Source organism: Suncus etruscus, chromosome 14 (genome assembly GCF_024139225.1).
Source record: "Suncus etruscus isolate mSunEtr1 chromosome 14, mSunEtr1.pri.cur, whole genome shotgun sequence".
Lineage (NCBI taxonomy): Eukaryota > Metazoa > Chordata > Mammalia > Eulipotyphla > Soricidae > Suncus > Suncus etruscus.
In genome coordinates, this window is record NC_064861.1 from 94,286,871 (window position 1) to 94,304,881 (window position 18,011).

Here is an 18,011-nt window from a genome sequence, read left to right on the forward strand (position 1 = left end):
CACACCCCAATGTTCAAGGCTTACTACTGACTTAGCACCCAAGGATCACCCCAAATTTGCCTCCTGCAACCCCCAGGTAAATTGAGTTTGAGGCCCCTGGAAACATTTTTTGGGACACACAAGAATGTGCTGCTTTCATTTGAGCAATTTTCTTTAGAACTGAAATTTCAACTTGAGAGTTGTGGTGATAGGCATGTTTTCCTCAGTCCACCCTCTAAAACCAAATTTTTCCAAGAACTAAAATGAGAAGGATAAGATGGTATAAAGTAGGGCAGAAGACAGACAGAAAGAGAGAGGAAGTGAGAGATGGAGAGAGGAGGAAGTGGGGTTAAGGTATTTACAGTGCAAGAAGCCATTTTTTATTCAGTCCACCCACACTCCATAAGGTCTCCCAGGAGCCACCAGCAATGACCCCTGGGCACCACCAGGGCTGGCCCAAAATAAAACTAGCTAGACTGAAAGCCTTAGGGGGTACCAATCTTCAATTCCAAGTTAGGATAGGAGAAAATTTAGCTGAACAAAAAAGCCTGAAATACTGTTACCAAAGGCAAACCACAATATCTAACAAGAATTAAAGGAAAGATCCAGAATAATAGCACAGTGGGGCGGGTGTTTGCCTTGCATACACCACACTGGATTCAGTCTCTAGCATCTCCGAGGGTCCCCCAATATTGACAGGAGGCTATTGTTTATCTCAGAGCCAGAATAACCCCTGAGCACTGCTTGGGTGACCCCAAATACAAAAACAGAGTATAGCCAGGTCACAGGGGAGTGAGAGATGCAGAGAGACATGTAGCTTGGGACAGTAAGACTGAAGTCTGGTGAAAGGTGCTGTCTTGTTCCTTGGAGTCCCAGGAAGGAACTTGACCCCGCCACACTGCTCAGTGCCTGGGGTGACCCCCAGTTTCTGGAGGAGGAGCTGGTTGGTCCTTTCTTCTGAGGAAGGAAGATTACATGCTTGGAACACAATGGCACAAGCCGGCGCTTCCTTAATGAGAATTTCTTCCAAGAGGCCAAGAGCCTTTGAGCTTGGCTTTGAGTCGTTTCTGGCTCATAAAAGGGAGGAATTATTGGGGTGGGTGGGCAAAGTTTCGATGCTGGAAGCAGGGAACTTGCCCCTACCTAGTCCCCCTTCTATCTAGCTGTAGCGCTGTCATCATAGGCCACCAGGGGCGGGCCTGGCAGAGGTTTCTGCTGAGACACTTGCTCACTTGCTGGTCCTGATCTCTGAGTACACGGTGCTCCCTGAGGCCGCGGGGTCCTGAGACTCCTTGGGCTTCATCCCGTGGAAACTGAGGCTGGCATAGTGGAGCTCCTGTGAGTCCTCAGCCTGGTCAGGGTGAGTGTCCGTGCTGTGCTTTTGCCTGAGGTTCTGTTGGGGTGAGAGAGGCAGGGAGGTAAGGGAGTCAGAGGACATAGGAATTAGGAGCCAAGCACTCCCAAAGCAGCCAGGACAGTGAGACATTTGTCCCTCATCGCCCCATTCCATGCACGCTTCCTCCAAAATCAGCGTCTCACTCTGGACCACACAATTACATCCTGTGGAAACAACAGGCCTTGGACCACCCCACACCTCAAAGTTGAAGTGTGCCTGACACTCACATGATTTAGACTTTACAGAAAGAGGAAACGGAGGCAGGAGGGAAGTGACATGACTTGCTGAAAGCAGTTCTTCCAGGAATCAAAGACCAGCCCCAATATGGGAAGGACTTGGGTGAGGGTAGAGTGGACAGTGGGACAAGGACTCGAGGACAGGTCAGTAGCTGATACTTCAGGAGTAGGATAAGAGACAGGGCCAAAAAACTTGACTGCATTTGAGCTAATTTGGTGCAGAAAGCAGACCAGAGATGGCGCTTTAGATTCTAAGACTCACAGAGCAGATACAGGGCAGTAGTCAAGTGCTCCCATAAACACATTCCCCAGGGGCCCGAGAGATAACATGGAGATAGGGGATTTGCCTTGCATACAGAAGGACGGTGGTTCGAATCCTGGCAACCCATATGGTCCCCCGAGCCTGCCAGGAGTGACCCCTGAGCACTGCCGGGTGGGACCCAAAAACCAAAACAAAATCAAACAAACAAAAAACCCACAGTCCCCAGACATGGTGCCAAGAAATTCCCCACTCTGTCTGCCCCAAGTCCATTTTCACCCCATAATTCTGTAAGAAATTTCAGTCAAGGGACTGAAGTGATAATATAGCAGATAGGTTGCTGGTTTTGCATGCAATGATTCAGGTTCAATCCTTCTTGTCTCACATGATTCCCCTAAGTCCTCAAGAAGTGATTCCTGAGTGTAGAGCCTGGAGTGATTTCTTAGCATTGCCAGGTGTGGCCCAAAAACCATATAAAAAATCACAAATCACCACCACCAACAACAAAATAAAACAAATAACAAGAGCAACAACAAAACTACCTCCCAAACCCTCAAAAAAGTTTATTGAAAGCAACAATAGCCTACAAGTTGTAGCTTTAAAAACAAAGAGGAGGGCCCGGAGAGATAGCACAGCGGCGTTTGCCTTGCAAGCAGCTGATCCAGGACCAAAGGTGGTTGGTTCAAATCCTGGTGTCCCATATTGTCCCCCGAGCCTGCCAGGAGCTATTTCTGAGCAGACAGCCAGGAGTAACCCCTGAGCACTGCCGGGTGTGGCCCAAAAACCAAAAATAAAATAAAATAAAAACAAAGAGGACCTTGAGATATAGCACAGGGGGAAAGCAAGAGATCAATCTAGGTTCAATTTCTGGCATCCCAGATGGTCCCCTGAGCATTGTCAGGAGTAATCCCTGGCCAATAAGCCAAGAGTCAGCTTTGAGCAGCCCTGCTAGGTGTGACCCAAACTATACCCCTGATCCAATGAAAGAAGTTCTGCCAGAGGTGTTTGCCTTGCTCGCAGCTGACCTAGGGTGGACCACAGTTTGATTCCCCTGGGGTCCCATATGCCCCCCAAGCCAGGAGTGGTTTTGAGTGCATAGCCAGAGTAACCCCTGAACATCACAGGGTGTGGCCCAAATAAAAAGGGTGTAGCCAGGAGTTAAAATATATAGTCTTACAAGACAATGTAGGCTTCTGAAAAAGAAAGGAGTAAGATCTGGAGAGAAAGATGCTGGCATCAAATTTGAGCAAGATGAAATGAGATGCTAAATTACCAGACTAGTTCCCTGGTCATGAGATGCTAGTCGGGACAAGACACAGATCAGCTGAAGAAACAGAGTAAGGTGACATTTTCATTTATTTCACTCACACTCCTGTGCTAAGATCGTTAGATGTCATTTTTGCACAAAGATGATAAAAGTGGCAGAAACAGACCAATATTGGTGTCTCTATGCAGGTCCATTTTAGGAGGGAGGAGATTTGTAACATGAGGTTACAATGGTCACCAGTAGTTATAGTCAAGGGCTGGAAGGTGGTAGTAACATTGTCACACCATTAATATGAACTTCTATATTTCTAAAAGGAGGACGGACAGAAGACCCACCAAGATACCATATACTTAGTGCAGATTGCTGTTTCGAATACTCCTATGGAATATTTCACAAAAAGACCCATTGGGAAGCCTCTTTCCTGCATGGATGACTGGTCAATTCCTTAGAGATATTTTTGAAATTTATGTTATAGTACTGACATTTTGCTTCCTTCACAACTAACATCTAATTGTCCTTTCTCCCTTCTGCTGTATGTATTGCAGGCAAATATAGCCATGATTAAATTTTTCTTTACCTGGAAAATTTCAGCACCAAATTAAAGACACTTAGAAACAACTGTTTTTCTCTGTCTTTAAAATGCCCTTGCAGTTACTGCTCTGGGGACATTCTCTATAAGGACCTTGTACTTGTTAACTCTTATCTCAGAATTTACATTGAAAAAGGTTTGGGTAGGATGTATATTTGGGCTCTTAAACTTTTACCAGAAAAAGAATTACTTCCTTCTGAGACATCGTTCATCTCCTTCATTTCGGCCTTTAAACAATGAAGCCTCTCTCCTTAGAATAGGAACTGGAGTCTACTGCTCACTAATTCTCTATTTTACATCTGAGGCTAGACCCGCCAGCAGCTGCTTTGAGATGTTAAAATTAACCTTCTCCTTTGTAACTCAGGACTCTTACTTCATATAGATCTTATCCTCAGGTCTGTATATCCCCCTAGCCAGGTGAATTGTTTTACTATTAATCTGTGCTGTGTTTGTGAACATTCTTCTCATTCCTGACAATTTACTTCATATATACCTGGCCCACACATTGAAGTTTAGGATGCACTGGCTCTCCTACATAGATTTTTGTGGACATCATTTTCTTTATATTTTGCCACCCGTGCATCCAATCTCCTTGAGAGAACTCAAAGAAATTCTCTAATGCAACTGGACCAAGAAACTAGCCAATGACATAACATGAGGTTAAAGTTGTAATAAGTGGCTACAGGCCAGGGCTGATGGGGGTTAGTACCAGTCAGGTTAAAGCTGCAGCAAGGGGCCCAGAGAGATAGCACAGCGGTGTTTGCCTTGCAAGCAGCCGATCCAGGACCAAAGGTGGTTGGTTCGAATCTCGGTGTCCCATAGGGTCCCCCGTGCCTGCCAGGAGCTATTTCTGAGCAGACAGCCAGGAGTGACCCCTGAGCACCGCCGGTGTGGCCCAAAAACCAAAACCAAAACAAAACAAAACAAAGCTGCAGCAAGTAGTTAACACCTAGGATTGGCAGAAATGAGTAACACGAGGTTACAGTTGTAACAAGTAGTTAAAGCCAATATGCCAGGGCAGAGCATGCACCAAGGACGGTCCATTTTCAGAAGAGGAAACAGAGAGGTTATTTAAGGAATGAGAGTGGCCACACAGCCCATTTCTGTCTAGGATTACTTCCCAGACTCTCTCCAGGTTGGGAAGCAGGGAGTCAAACTTCAGGGATGATGAAGTTTCTTCCTTTTCTCCCCTGACTCCAAAGAGAAAGCATTCGGGAAAGTTGAAATAAAGGGACTAGAGTGGTAGAAGAGTGGGGAGGACTTTCGCCTCACACACAGCAGATTTGTTTTGATTCCTGGCACCCCCTAGGGTCCCCAATGTCTCCCAGGTATGTTCCTTTGCACTGAGACAGGAGTAAGTCTGGGATCAGGTGTGGTCCAACATACAAAATGGAAGGAAGGAAGGAAGGAAGGAAGGAAGGAAGGAAGGAAGGAAGGAAGGAAGGAAGGAAGGAAGGAAGGAAGGAAAATATTGAGAGTAAAAACCATGAGAACAAAGCTCCAGCAGGCAGGAGACTGAACAGTCCACCCTGCATGGCTCCAATATGCCACCATGAATAGGAACAGGAGGCCAAGAGTCAACCTACCCACTATCCAATCAATTGTTCACCCTAAGAACTCAGGGGAGCATGTAGGATGCTTTGGACCAATGGGATACAAATTCTGGCAGCACAAGGCTCCTTTTGTATCACCAGTTGTAACTTCCCTCATAAAAGAAAATGGGCTCATGATATATTTTCAAGATGTCCATAAAGAGGAGCATGCACTAGTGTGAGCTCCATGCAAATGACATATCTCTTAATTATGCCAGAGTCCAAATTACAATGTTTGATAAAACAGGATTTGGAACCCAATAGATACATGGAAGAAGAAAAAGAAAAAAATCAAAGACTCTTTAAGGGTCTGGATCCATAGCACAGTGGGGTAGGACATTTGCCTGGCACACAGCCAACCTGGGTTTGATACCTAGTATCCCATAAAGTCCCCGAAGCTTACTTTAGTGGTTCCTGAATGAAAAGCCAGGAGTCAGGTCTGAGCACCACCAATATAGGCTCAGAATAAACATAATAAATTTAATAATAATATTCTATTATTACAGTATATTATATTGGTATACTATACTATTATTATGTGAGCAAAATGAAGGAGGGGGAAAGAAAAAACATTGAAAAACTTCAGCGAGATGGAAGCTGGAAGTAGAAAATTTCTACATTCAAATCATTAGAATTAGAATAGAAACTGAAGTCTACTGCTCACTAATTCTCTATTTTACATCTGAGGCTAGACCTGCCAGAAGCTGCTTTGAGATGTTAAAATTAACCTTCTCCTTTGTAACTCAGGACTCTTACTTCATATAGATCTTATCCTCAATTCCCAAGTTCAATAAAGGGGAAACAAAAAGAAAAAATTAAAACAAAAATTCCCCATGTTACAGAAAGAGAAAACTCTGTAGAAAAGGGCCCCAGAGCAAAGGGCAGCTTAGAAGACAGGAAAAGCCCCCACATCTGAATATAACACAAAAGTGGATCTTCAGTAACATCACACCCCATTGCCAGGATATGATACCATGAGTAAGAAGCTTGCTGTTCCAGTGCCAATCCTTGTTAAGGCCTTGGGACCTCAAGTCCTCAGGAGTGATGCCCGAGTGCAGATGCCCGAGTGCCTCACTTGCTGTGCTCAGGGATCACTCCTGGATGGGTGTCTGGGATTGAAACAGGGCCAATTGCATACAAGGGGTTGAGGCTGAGTCAGCCAGATGCAGGGACAGCCCCTTATCCACTGGAATCCAAACTGGTTCATTGGATAAATTTATGAATAAAGGGGCCAAAATGACAGCATAACAGATAGGGCATTTGTCTTGCATGAGGCTGACTTGGGTTTGATCCCATCATCTCATATAGTCCTCCTAACCTACCAGGAGTGAATACAGAGTGCAGAACCAGGGGTAACCCGTGAGCACCTCTGGTTGCGACCCACCAAACCCCCCCCACAAAATTTAGTAATTAAAGGATGGAGCAATAGTACAGCAGGGAGGATGTTTGCTTTGTACACAGCTGACCCTTTTGTTTTGTTTTGTTTTTGTGCCACATCTGGTGACACTCAAGGGTTACTCCTGGCTATGTGTTAAGAAATTGCTCCTGGCTTGGGGGACCATATGGAACTCTGGGGATCAAATTGAGGTCTGTCCTGGGCCAGCCTCTTGCAAGGCAAACAACATACCACTGCACTATCACTCTGGCCACAGCTGACCCATTTGTGGTCCACATATCACATATGGTCCCTGAACCTGCCAGAGTATTCCCTGACTGCCACCAGTTTGCCCCCCAAATAACAAAATAAAAGCAAAATTATAAGAATTAAGAAGCCTTAATTTCTCAGACATAGGAGAGATATTGATGAAAACTCTTGTGTATTGGGCACAGATCACTTGGCCCAATTAAAGGGCAGTTTATGCAATGCAGTTAAACAGTGTCAACATTCATGGTTTTAACCAACAAATTCCTGCATCACCCAAGTGTCTTGAACCTGCAATACTGCCCCATGTCACCGAATGTCACCTCTTCCTTCTTTTCTTTCCTCACTGCTTGGTAATCACAGTTCTGCTATCTGCTTCTTCATCTTCCTCAGCTTCTCCCAGGGGTCCTCAAACTTTTTAAACAGGGGGCCAGTTCACTGTCCCTCAGACCATTGGAGGGTCTGACTATAGTAAAAACAAAACTTATGAACGAATTCTTATGCACACTGCATAGATCTTATTTTGAAATGAAGAAACAAAACAGATACAAATACAATATGTGGCCCCCGGGCCATAGTTTGAGGACCACTGCGAGTCTAGACTAAGGGCCACTCAGATCAGTGGCCATTTGGGATCTGTGACTTATTTCTCCAGACTTGATGCCTTCTGTTTCCACAAGTTGCAGTCTTTCTTTCTTTCTTTCTTCCTCCCTCCCTCCCTCCCTCCCTTCCTTCCTCCCTCCCTCCCTCCCTCCCTCTCTTCCTTCCTTCCTTCCTCCCTCCCTCCCTCCGTCCCTCTCTCCCTCCTTCCTTCCTTCCCTCCTTCCTTCCTTCCTTCCTTCCTTCTTTCCTTCCTTCCTTCCTTCCTTCCTTCCTTCCTTCCTTCCTTCCTTCCTTCCTTCCTTCCTTCCTTCCTTCCTTCCTTCCTTCCTTCCTTCCTTCCTCCCTCCCTCCCTCCCTCCCTCCATTCCTCCCTCCCTCCTTTCCTCCCTCCCTCCTGCTCCCAGCTGCAAATTTTCCACTGCATAGATCTAGCAAAGGCCTAAATAGATACTTCAGCTGCCTGTTGAATTGCTTGTTTGTGACAGTGTCTGACTGCCCAGCATCTGGTCATGATCTTGATTCCCCATACTCACTAGATCAACAATCCCATTGGGACCTCCCCACAGTGCTTTGGCTAATGTCCTTTCCAACAACCCTAAGCAAGTATGGGACCTTGTCAAAACATTGAAAGCGAAGGAAGTAAAGATGTTTCGACATGTATAGGTGAGTTATAGGTGATAATAGGAAAGTCACAGATGGAGGTAGAGAAGAATCAAGATGGCTGCCTCAGAAATTAAGCATGAGGTCTTGCTCTATCAGAGATGATAACTTATTATGGGAATGGTGACTATCTTTCATCTGTTCTGTGCCTAAGGAGTGAAGGATGGTGGTGGGCAGCACCCATTTCTGACACCCCAGAAGGGGTGGGTGTTTCTAGGAAGAGAAACACATCCAAGGGGTCTGGGGAACTCACAGCCTCGGCCCATGCAATTCTGTAGTTTGACTTGGTATTGAATTGAACAGATATGGAGGCTTCTATTTACTGTCCATGTCCTATCTGCTGAGTGAGTTCTTCCTCTCTCACCCCAAAACTCTAAAACGTAAAAGATGTAAATAATTAGAGGGATGTTTGTTTTTGTGGACAAGAGTAACTCAAATTCAGTAGCAAGTCAGTTATCTTGGAACTGAACTAATTGTTTAAGGCATTCCCATTAAAAACAGCAACAGGGCTGGATCCTCAGCACCACATATGGGAAGGAATTTGCCTTGCACATGGCCCAATCGGGTTTAATCCCTGGTATCCCTTAGAGAACCCCAATTACTGTCAGAAGTGATCCCTGTGTGTAGAGCCAGGAATAAGCCATGAGAACTGCTGGATGTCTCCCCCAAGCCCCCCAAAACACAATAAAAATAAATAAAATAATGAGAAGTATAGACTTGGGAACTGATTCTAATGCTGGACTGACTGAACAATATAGGGTCAGTATAAGCCAAGATAGTTGGTATTGAAGAAGATCAAGGATAAACTTCTCTATTATGAGGAATTATTATTAATTATTAATATTTGGGCCACAGCACATATATGATGACCAGGAGTTCCTCCTGACTCTGCACACAAAAATTACTACTGGCAAATTTGGGGAGCATATGGGATACTGAATAGTAACCTGGTTGACTGCATGCAAAGAAAAAGCTATCCATACTGTGCCATCGCTCCAGGATTATTGTTCTGTTTTATATTATTATTATTAATTATTTTGTTTTTTAGAGACTGCTGCTCTCAATGTCCTTATGTAGAAATGAAGGTAGGAAATATGACCCCTGTAATAGATGAGAGCAGACATCATACTTAATGACCCTTTCCCTCTAAAATGCCAGCAGACTTTTTAAAATGACAGATGTAATGGAAGACAAAAAGTGGTTAAAGTGCTTCTAATATAATTAAGTACTGATGTTCCCCAAAGGCCACCTTAAAAATATAGTGGGGCCAGTGTGAGAGCATAGTGGATAGGGCATTTGCCTTGCATGTGGGTGATTCCAGTTCAATCCCAGGTACTCTATAGAGCCTTCCAATCCAACAAGACTGAGCCCCAAGAGCAGAGCCAGGAGTAAGGCCTTAGTTCATCAGTTGTGTCCTCCCCAAATAAAATTAATAATAATAATAATAATAATAGGGGCTGGAGTGATAGCATAATGTGTAGGGCATTTGCAATGCATTGGCTGACCCAGATTTGATCCCTGGCAACTCACAGGGTCTCCTGAGTCTGCCAGGAGTGATTTCTGAAGCAGAGCCAGGAGGAACCCCAAAGTGTTGCCAGGTATGGTCCTAAAACCACACACACACACATGCACACACACACACACACAAGCATGACTTGGTTACAGCCCCACATGGTGGTGAATCTCTTTTCCTTACAGTCCTGTCTACAGAAATAGGAGCTCGAAGTTCAACTCATTGGGCAGAGGACAGAGTGACAAGCATGGCTGCTCCTCTCAAAGAACTTTAGTGACATCACCAAGCATGGAATGGAGGTGAGAAGAAGTGTTGACATTGCTTGCTCGAGTTTCCCTGGGGACAGAGCTGTACACAGTGACCAGAGGGATATTGCAGTGTGGAGTAAGGAGGCCATGGATAAGGAGTGGGGACAGTGATGCCCAGAGTCATAGAAAGTGTAGCTACAGAATAGGGAAGAAGTGGTGGTCAAGGGCCGGAGAGATAGAGATAGATGGGGAGAGTGTTTGCCTTACACACAGCCAACTGGGTTTAATCCTCATATCCTATAGGGTCCCCAGAGCCTGCCAGAAATGACCCCTGAGCACAAACAACAAAAGTTAATTAATTAAAAAAAGAGAGGTGCTTGTTGAAATGGGGAAAGCAGGTAAGAGCAGAGGTGGGGCTTCAAGGCCCCCAAGACACCATAGGGCAGATGTGAGACATGGTGAGGACCAATGGACAGAGGAGTCTAGCAGCACACCTGGGAGTGAGCGGCCATGCCGAAACTCCAGAATGGAGATGCATGATTCTGAAAATTGATGTTCCGTCTAGACACGAATGAAGGCTCAGTGGCCACCAAGAGTAGGAGGGTGGCTAACCACTGGAAATAAAGGAGGAAGAGAAAGAAGAGGGAAGTGAAGGCCAGGGAAAGGAAGTGGGTCTTGAGACATAAAGCTCATAGTGAACTGGGCCCACAGGAAGGCACAGGTTGCCCCACCCTGAGTCTGATGTCCTCACTCACCCAGGGCACAGAGTCCATGACTGGGTCCTCACTGGCCACTGCCTCTGTTCCTGCAGCCACCGACTTCCTGCGAACTCTCACCCTAGGGAGGGAAATGGGGTGTCTGTCTGGCCCAGGTGCATGCAGGCAGGCAGCTCCTCACTTCCCAGAGCTCATGGACAGGTGCCTGAGGGTCAGGTTGAAGAATGTTGGAGAAGCTTCCATTCGCTCCACCTGGGACATGGTTTCCCAAGTCTGGATCTCAGCACTGAAGAGCCTGTGACAGGCCCAGACCTGCCCTTTCCGTTAGGACAGTCTGTGAGAGAGCCCAGAAGTGGAAACAACCATGCAGGAGAGAGAGAGGACAGAGAGCAAACAGGCACTGACCCCAGGTGGATCCCTACCACCTTATAAGAGTTCCAGAACAGTGCCAGTGTGACCTCCACCAAAAGTGGAGGGACTGGAAGATAGCACAATAGGTTTGAATCCTGGGATTCCTTAGGTCCCCTGAACCTGCCAGGAGAAACCCCTGAGCACAGTTCGAAATGGAAAAAAATAGTAAAAAAATCAAAACAAAACAAAACTGCTGCCAGGTGCTAGACGAAAAGAGTTTCACACGGATAGAGGAGTCTATGCCCTGAGCCTCTAGAGGGACAGACAGGTGGTCCAAAGGAGGTGTGACATTTCCTTTAGATCTGGGACTCAGGAAAAGGCTGGAAGGTGACAGGGCCTGGCCAAGGCCTGGCCTGGGAGTTGGATCCCTCAGGAGAAGCCAAAGGAGCGAAGTCAGGGGTCTCTTGCAGACCTCAAGGGGTCTGCCTGGTGGAACGTGGGGCTCCTACCACACACCCTGCAAAGCCTGGACACACTTACATGCAGGTGATGGCAATGAGGCACATGCAGAGGGATAGCAGGGCCAGGGCACCGGCCACTCCCAGGGCCCCAGGAACAGCTGCAGACAGCGCCTGTGGCTTCCCTGCGGAGAGACCCAGAGAACTCACAACGCCCCGTGCCATTGTCCCACGCCACTGCCAGAGCCACCAGCAGCCCCTGTCCATCTGTGCCAGGGTGCCAGGGTGCATGCTCTCTTACAGGCCTCACCCAGTCTATCAAGCCCCTTCTGGCTTTACCTTCTCCCAGAAGACACGCCCACCTAGCCAAAGGCCACGCCCACCACCCCTCTCCCGACTCCACCTTCTCCTGGATATGCAGGCCCCGCCCATAATGCAAAGTCAACCAATCATCACCCCTCTGGACAAGAAGCCATCCCCTGAGGCCACGCCCACACATCCCACCTTTTTACTAGGCCCCACCTTCTCCCTCACTAGGCCACGCCCACATGACCCTACCCTTCTACCAAGCTCCGCTTTTCCCAGGAGGCCACGCCCACCCCACCCCAGCTCATCCTCCTCCTGCAGGGACATGCTCCACCCTGCTAGGTCCCCTCCTGTGTCCCCCAACCTGGCAGCAGCTGGATCGAGGATCTCTGGGCCCCATACACATTCGAGGCCTCACAGCTGAGCATGTGGCCTGCATCTAATGCCCTCAGGAGGCTCAGAGAGCTGTTGGCCCAGGGCTCCTCAGTGCTGGGGCTGAGCTGGATGGAGGCGTCACTGTAGTTTCCTGGCAGCAGCTCAGGCCCCAGCCACCAACGCAGGGCAGGGACAGGCCAGCCAAGGGCAGAGCAGCTGCAGCTCAGAGCCTGGGCTTCCCAGGAGCAGTGGAGGCCCAGCAGCTGTGGAGGCCCTGAGGGAGGATGGGGAGTCAGGAGCCCACAGCCCCTCTCTAACCCCTAGGAGCCCCAGGGCACCCGCACTCCCTCTGCACTCACAGAATCCAGAGAGCCTGACAGAGGCTGTCTGGGAGCCCAGGTAGTTCCGAGCCTGGCAGGTGAATTCTGCGTCTTCTGGGACCTCTGCCAAATGGAGCTCCAGAGTGGCCATGTTTTGGCGGGCGGTATCATTCCCACAGGTGGTGGCATTCCCAGAAGTGGTGTTATTCCCAGAAGTGGTGTTATTCCCAGGGGTGGTGTTATTCCCAGGGGTGGTGGCATTCCCAGAAGTGGTGGCATTCCCAGGGGTGGTGGCATTCCCAGGAGTGGTGGCATTCCCAGAAGTGGTGGCATTCCCAGGGGTGGTGGCATTCCCAGGGGTGGTAGCATTCCCAGAGGCAGTGTCATTTGGAGGGGCAGTTTCGGTCCCCAGGGAGCTGGAAAACCAGCTCAGCTCTGCAGGAGGGTTGCTGTCTGCTCTGCAGAGCAACTGCACGCTCTGGCCTCCCAGGCCTGGAAGGATGGGGAGAGCAGAGATGCACAAGTTGTAGACACACGCACACACATACTTACATATATACATGCAAATATACATGGACACACATATACACACACGCACACAGAGGTGACATGAAACACAACATACACGCAATGGGCACAACCTGCCTCCCAGGCTTTCAGAAATAGGTTCCGGGGTCAGTGTGGTGAAATGGGGTTTGTGCAGAGAGGACAGGGAGACCGGGGTCACCCAGGGCTGGCTGAAGAGCTGGGGTTAGCAATAGGTGCCCAACTAGAGCCTCCAAGGACCCCATACCTGAGGCAGCTCTGATGGAGATGTGGGTGTTGAGGTTCTGTGGGGCATCTAGGCACAGAGAGAGTTTCAAAAGTGAGGTGAGGGTTCTGCCAGGTGCCCCGGTGCCACCTACATCCCCCAAGATCAGAGTCATACATGAGGCTCTCAAAGTGTGTCATCACAGCTCTCTCACGCCCTCAGTGTCACCCAATGCCGAATACCCCACTTCTGATCCTTCCACTCACAGGCCCCCCAAATGCTGGAGCCCCACTGCTCTACCCACATCAGGACCCTACTCACAGAACACATTGAGTTGGATGGTACTCTCCGTAAATTCCCCAGTGCTCAGGACTGTCACCCGACAACTGAGGTTCCTGCCGTGGTCCTGGAGCCCCGGGGTGAGGCTGAGCTCTGAAGAGGCCTCTGTGTTGGGGTTGATCATCTCGCCAGCCCAAGAGAAATTGAGGTTCGTTTGGTTGCAGGCTCCTGGCAGGATGCAGATGAGGCGCCCGGCGCAGCCTGACACCAAAGGCTCAGGAATGTGGATGATTGGTTTCTGTGTCAGTTCTGAAGACATGGGGCACAGGTCCCCCTGTGGGAACCAGTCAGGTTTTCAACAGACCCATCCTCTCCCCTGAACCTACCTTTCACCTGGATATGTAGTTGTTGGTGCTTTTTTTTGTAGCTATGTGCCACTCCTTCACTCTCCACCCGGAAGATGTATGTGTCAGTGTCCGACCTCCTGACATCACTGATGCTCAGGGAGCAATTTTCGGAATCGGAGCTGCTCAAGAGGTGGAATCGGTCCTTGGTGTTGCTGCTCTCTTTTCTCTGTCCATTGTTCGTGGCCACAGGAGGGTCGTAGCTTACATCAGACTCTTTCCTGAACCAGTAGCCATCGAAGTAAGAGTTCTTAAGGTCACGGTGGTAGAAAGTGCAGGGTACATGGGCACACAGCCCCTCCTGCACCTCCACATCCTGAACCTTCAGCCAGTATCGGTGATCCTGCTGGGCCAGCCCTGGAGGGGACATGTTCAGAGATGTTCAGCCCTGCTCCCAGCATTCCTCCCTACCACAGGCTCAACTGGGAACAGGCTCCTCTGGGGAGCTCCAGGAGGAGACCCTTGGCCTCCCCTGACACCCTTTCCCCCACTCACCCCCACACAGCAGAAGGAGACACATCAGCAGGCAGGGGAGGGCCAAGTTTGCACCTGCCATGGCAGAGCCTGTGTGTTGGGTCTGGCTGTCATGAAGCAAACAGCCAGAGTGTGAGCTGGGGACCAGAAGCCCCAAGAGGATGTGGGGAAAGAAGCAGCAGCCATCAGGGAAGGGGAACTTGAACAACCTAGGTGGAGATGTGGGTGCTGAGTCATGGTCCACTTGTCCTGAGCTGAAGGTGGGTAGTCCAGGCCCTGAACCTTCCATGATGCTGCATCTGTGGTCAGCAGCAGGACTGGGACAGGAGCTCATCTCAGATTCCTGGCCATGTACTCTGCAACCAAGACAGAACATGCTGGAATAAAAGTAGATGCTGACTAAAGAGTGACAGAAGTGAGGAGAGTGTGGGGGGGTCCCAAGAGAGCTAAGAGATAGTGTATATGGACCCCAGGAATATTTAGAGTGCAAGGGTTTTGCTGACTTGCCAATAGGACATGAGAAAGGTCATGAAGCAGGGACATGGGTTCATAAGGGAGGGTCATGGGTCATGGGTCATGAAGAAGTGTCATGATTTATGACAGTGATCATGGCATGAATGTCATAAGTTATCAGGGTGATGGGTCCCTAGAATGGTGGGTGTGTTTGAGACATGGCGTTCTGGTAAATTAGTGTTTCTGTGGACATCAGGGGAGTTACCAATACAAACCACCACCCCATTTAGGGCGATCCCTCAGACCTCCACTCAGCAGATAAACCATTTTTCTACTTTAGTTGAGAATATTCAATCTCAGAGCTCACTCCTCCATTTATGCAAAGCACAGGCATGCCCGAGACAGTGTGGAAGGAAATAAAAACCCAGTTTTTGGAAAATAACCCATTTTTGGAAAAGCCTGTAAAAAGGGCTTTTAGATACTCCTACTGACAAGTTATGCCCGTAAAGTTTCTTTCTTTGTTATTGTCTTAGTTCTGACTCTGCACTCAGGAATTACTCCTGGCAGTGCTTGAAGAACCATACTGGGTGTTGGGGATAGATCCTGGGTCAATTGTGAGCAAGCAAATATCCTTCCATGCATGAGACTCCATGTACCTCAGAGAGGAAACTGATATTGTTAAAGGGATACTGTGGACCCCACTAAAATAGGCAGCTTATTTTCAGGCAGTGAATGCCAGAGATTACAGGTAGCGCAAAGGGACCCTTTGTATATGGTTTTCTCTATTAATATGTATGTATCTATGATAAAGATTAATTCAGAAATTGGGAACAGAAATGTAGATTACCATTGTAGAAGGTGTATTTCTTATATTCTCAAAGCTAAAAAATATTTCAATCAATCATGTCAGAGGAAATATTTAATTCTCAGCTGTATTATTTACACAAGCTTATTATCACTGATGGCATTTGTTTTTACACTTTCCCCAATTTTTCAAGCATCGTGACATCTATTCAAATGATTAAACATAAGATTATTCTCAGTAAAGGATCAACAAAAATATATGATACTCTATGAAGAATGTGTTTTGTAGGTGGTATATCTTGAAATGCTCTGATTTATATATTCATTAATTTTTGGGGTGTGTGTATGTGTGTGTGAGTAAGGGGCCAAATGCTGTGTAACTCAGAGCATATTCCTGGCGCTGCGCTCAGGAATTTCCTTCTGGTAAGACCCTGGGAATCATATGGGATACGAGGTAGCAAAACCAGGTCAGTGCTTGCAATACCAGCACCTACCTACTGTACTAACTTTCTGGCCCTTCTTCAATGTGGGATTTTGTGAACTGCTTGCATAAGCCCTGCTAGGTGAAGGATACCCAAAACAAACAAAGGGTTTTGTGCTTTAGAGATTAGAGATATTGTACAATGGGAAGGAAATTTGCTTGGCATGTGACCGATATCTTTTGAATTTATTTTTGCTACAAGTGCCGCTCAGGGGACTCCTTAGTATGCTTGAACCCAGTTCAGCTGCCTGCAAGACAAGTACCATACCTTCTGTTTTATTGCTCCAATAATACTTTTTCCATTAATTATTTAATTAATCAATAATTTGGGGAGATAATACCCTGCTGTGATTAGAGATTACTCTGGGGCTCAGGGATCTCTTGTTGAGACTCAGGGATACATTGGCCTGTCAGGTATAGAACTCAGGTTGGCTTGAGACAAGTAGTCTCCCCATTGTCCTATCGTTCAGGCTCAACTCCTTCTTAGTCCCTGTCACCATTAACCCTCTGATGGTCCTGCAGGCCAGCTCAGTCACTCTGGCCCCCTGATTCTAGAGAGATTGCCCAAATTACAAATTTTGAAAGATGCCCCCAAACTCTGCACCACACAATCACATCCCTCCTCGCTGTCCTGTTCCAGCTGAGAGGTGCCAGTGGGTGTATTGGAGGAAGGAAGTTGTGAGAGGAAGCCTTGGGCCCAGGTCAAGTTCAAAGACAGGAGAGGAACTTTCTCTATAGTTCTGCTGGCAAAAGACCATGCATGTGGCCTGAGCTGGCAAGGCCAGAATGGGAACTCATCCAAGACTCCTAGACCCCAGGCCCTACTATAATCACAGAACATGCTGGAAAACAAGGAGATGCTGAAAAACATTGCAAGAAGTAAAGAGAATGTTGAAGTGACACAGGAAAGCTGAGTGACAGTGTAAGGGGAACCTAGGTAATTCAGAACACAGGGTTTGCTGAGTTGCCGACGAGATATGAGGGAGGCTCATGGGTCTTGAGGGAGGGTGATGGGGCATGAAGAAGGGTCATGAGTCGTGAGGGTGTCCTTGTCATGAATGTTGCATGTTTTGACAGTGATGGGCCTTAGCAGGGTCCTTGTTGGCAGGTTCCTAGAATGGGGGGATTGTACTTGGGTGGGACATGAGTGACTTGGAGTCTTGGGGTTTGGTAGATAGTGGTTCTGGTGGACCATCAATGGAGTGGCCAATACAAAGCACCTTATTCAGCATGACCTCCCCAACCTAGATTTAATGGATAAACAGTTTGCCACTGTTACCCAAGAATACTCAATTCTGTGGCTCGCCCCTGCCTAGGTGGATCTCTTCTGTGCAAAGCTTGTGACATGTTGTGCCCTTACAGTTTCTTTCTTTGTTATTGTCTTATTTCTGACTCTGCCCTCAGGAAATACTCCTGCCAATGCTCCAGGAACCATAGTGGGTGCTGGGGATTGATCCTGGGTCAATCGTGAGAAAGCAAATACCCTCCCTGATCTAGTCCTGCTCCACGCCCAGCAAGAAAGTTTCTTGAAGTCTCAAGACTCCGTGTGCCTCGGAGAGAAAATACATTGTGGCTTAATGGAGTACAGATGTCCCCACTAAATTAGGGGGCTTTGTTTCAGGTAGTGAATGCCTGAGATTACAGACAGTGTGGGGACATTTTTATATGTTTCTCCATTGGCAGTATGTCTATTTGGAAAAAGTTATTTCAGAAATTCGGCATGGAAATGAACAGCAATAACCATTTTAAAAGGTGTATTTCTGAGATTCTCAGGCTAAAAAAATTGAATCAAGCATGGCAGAGGAAAGATTTAATTGTCCAATGATTATGTATAGAAGTTTATTATCAAAGCTAA

At 47.5% G+C, this 18,011-nt stretch overlaps 1 protein-coding gene across 1 annotated transcript; it reads right to left on the reverse strand.

Annotated features, from left to right (window-relative positions):
* Positions 1 to 1,207: 1,207 nt before the first annotated feature.
* LOC126028652 (sialic acid-binding Ig-like lectin 5) lies at positions 1,208 to 14,314 on the reverse strand. Its single transcript, XM_049787592.1, has 10 exons — positions 13,927 to 14,314; positions 13,583 to 13,849; positions 13,281 to 13,351; positions 12,550 to 13,057; positions 12,234 to 12,464; positions 11,592 to 11,694; positions 10,882 to 10,995; positions 10,740 to 10,821; positions 10,479 to 10,598; positions 1,208 to 1,372 (listed from the first exon to the last, which is right to left on the reverse strand). The coding sequence occupies exons 1-10, from the start codon at positions 14,312 to 14,314 to the stop codon at positions 1,208 to 1,210; spliced, it is 2,049 nt and encodes a 682-aa protein (XP_049643549.1).
* Between the last annotated feature and the right edge of the window lie 3,697 nt (positions 14,315 to 18,011).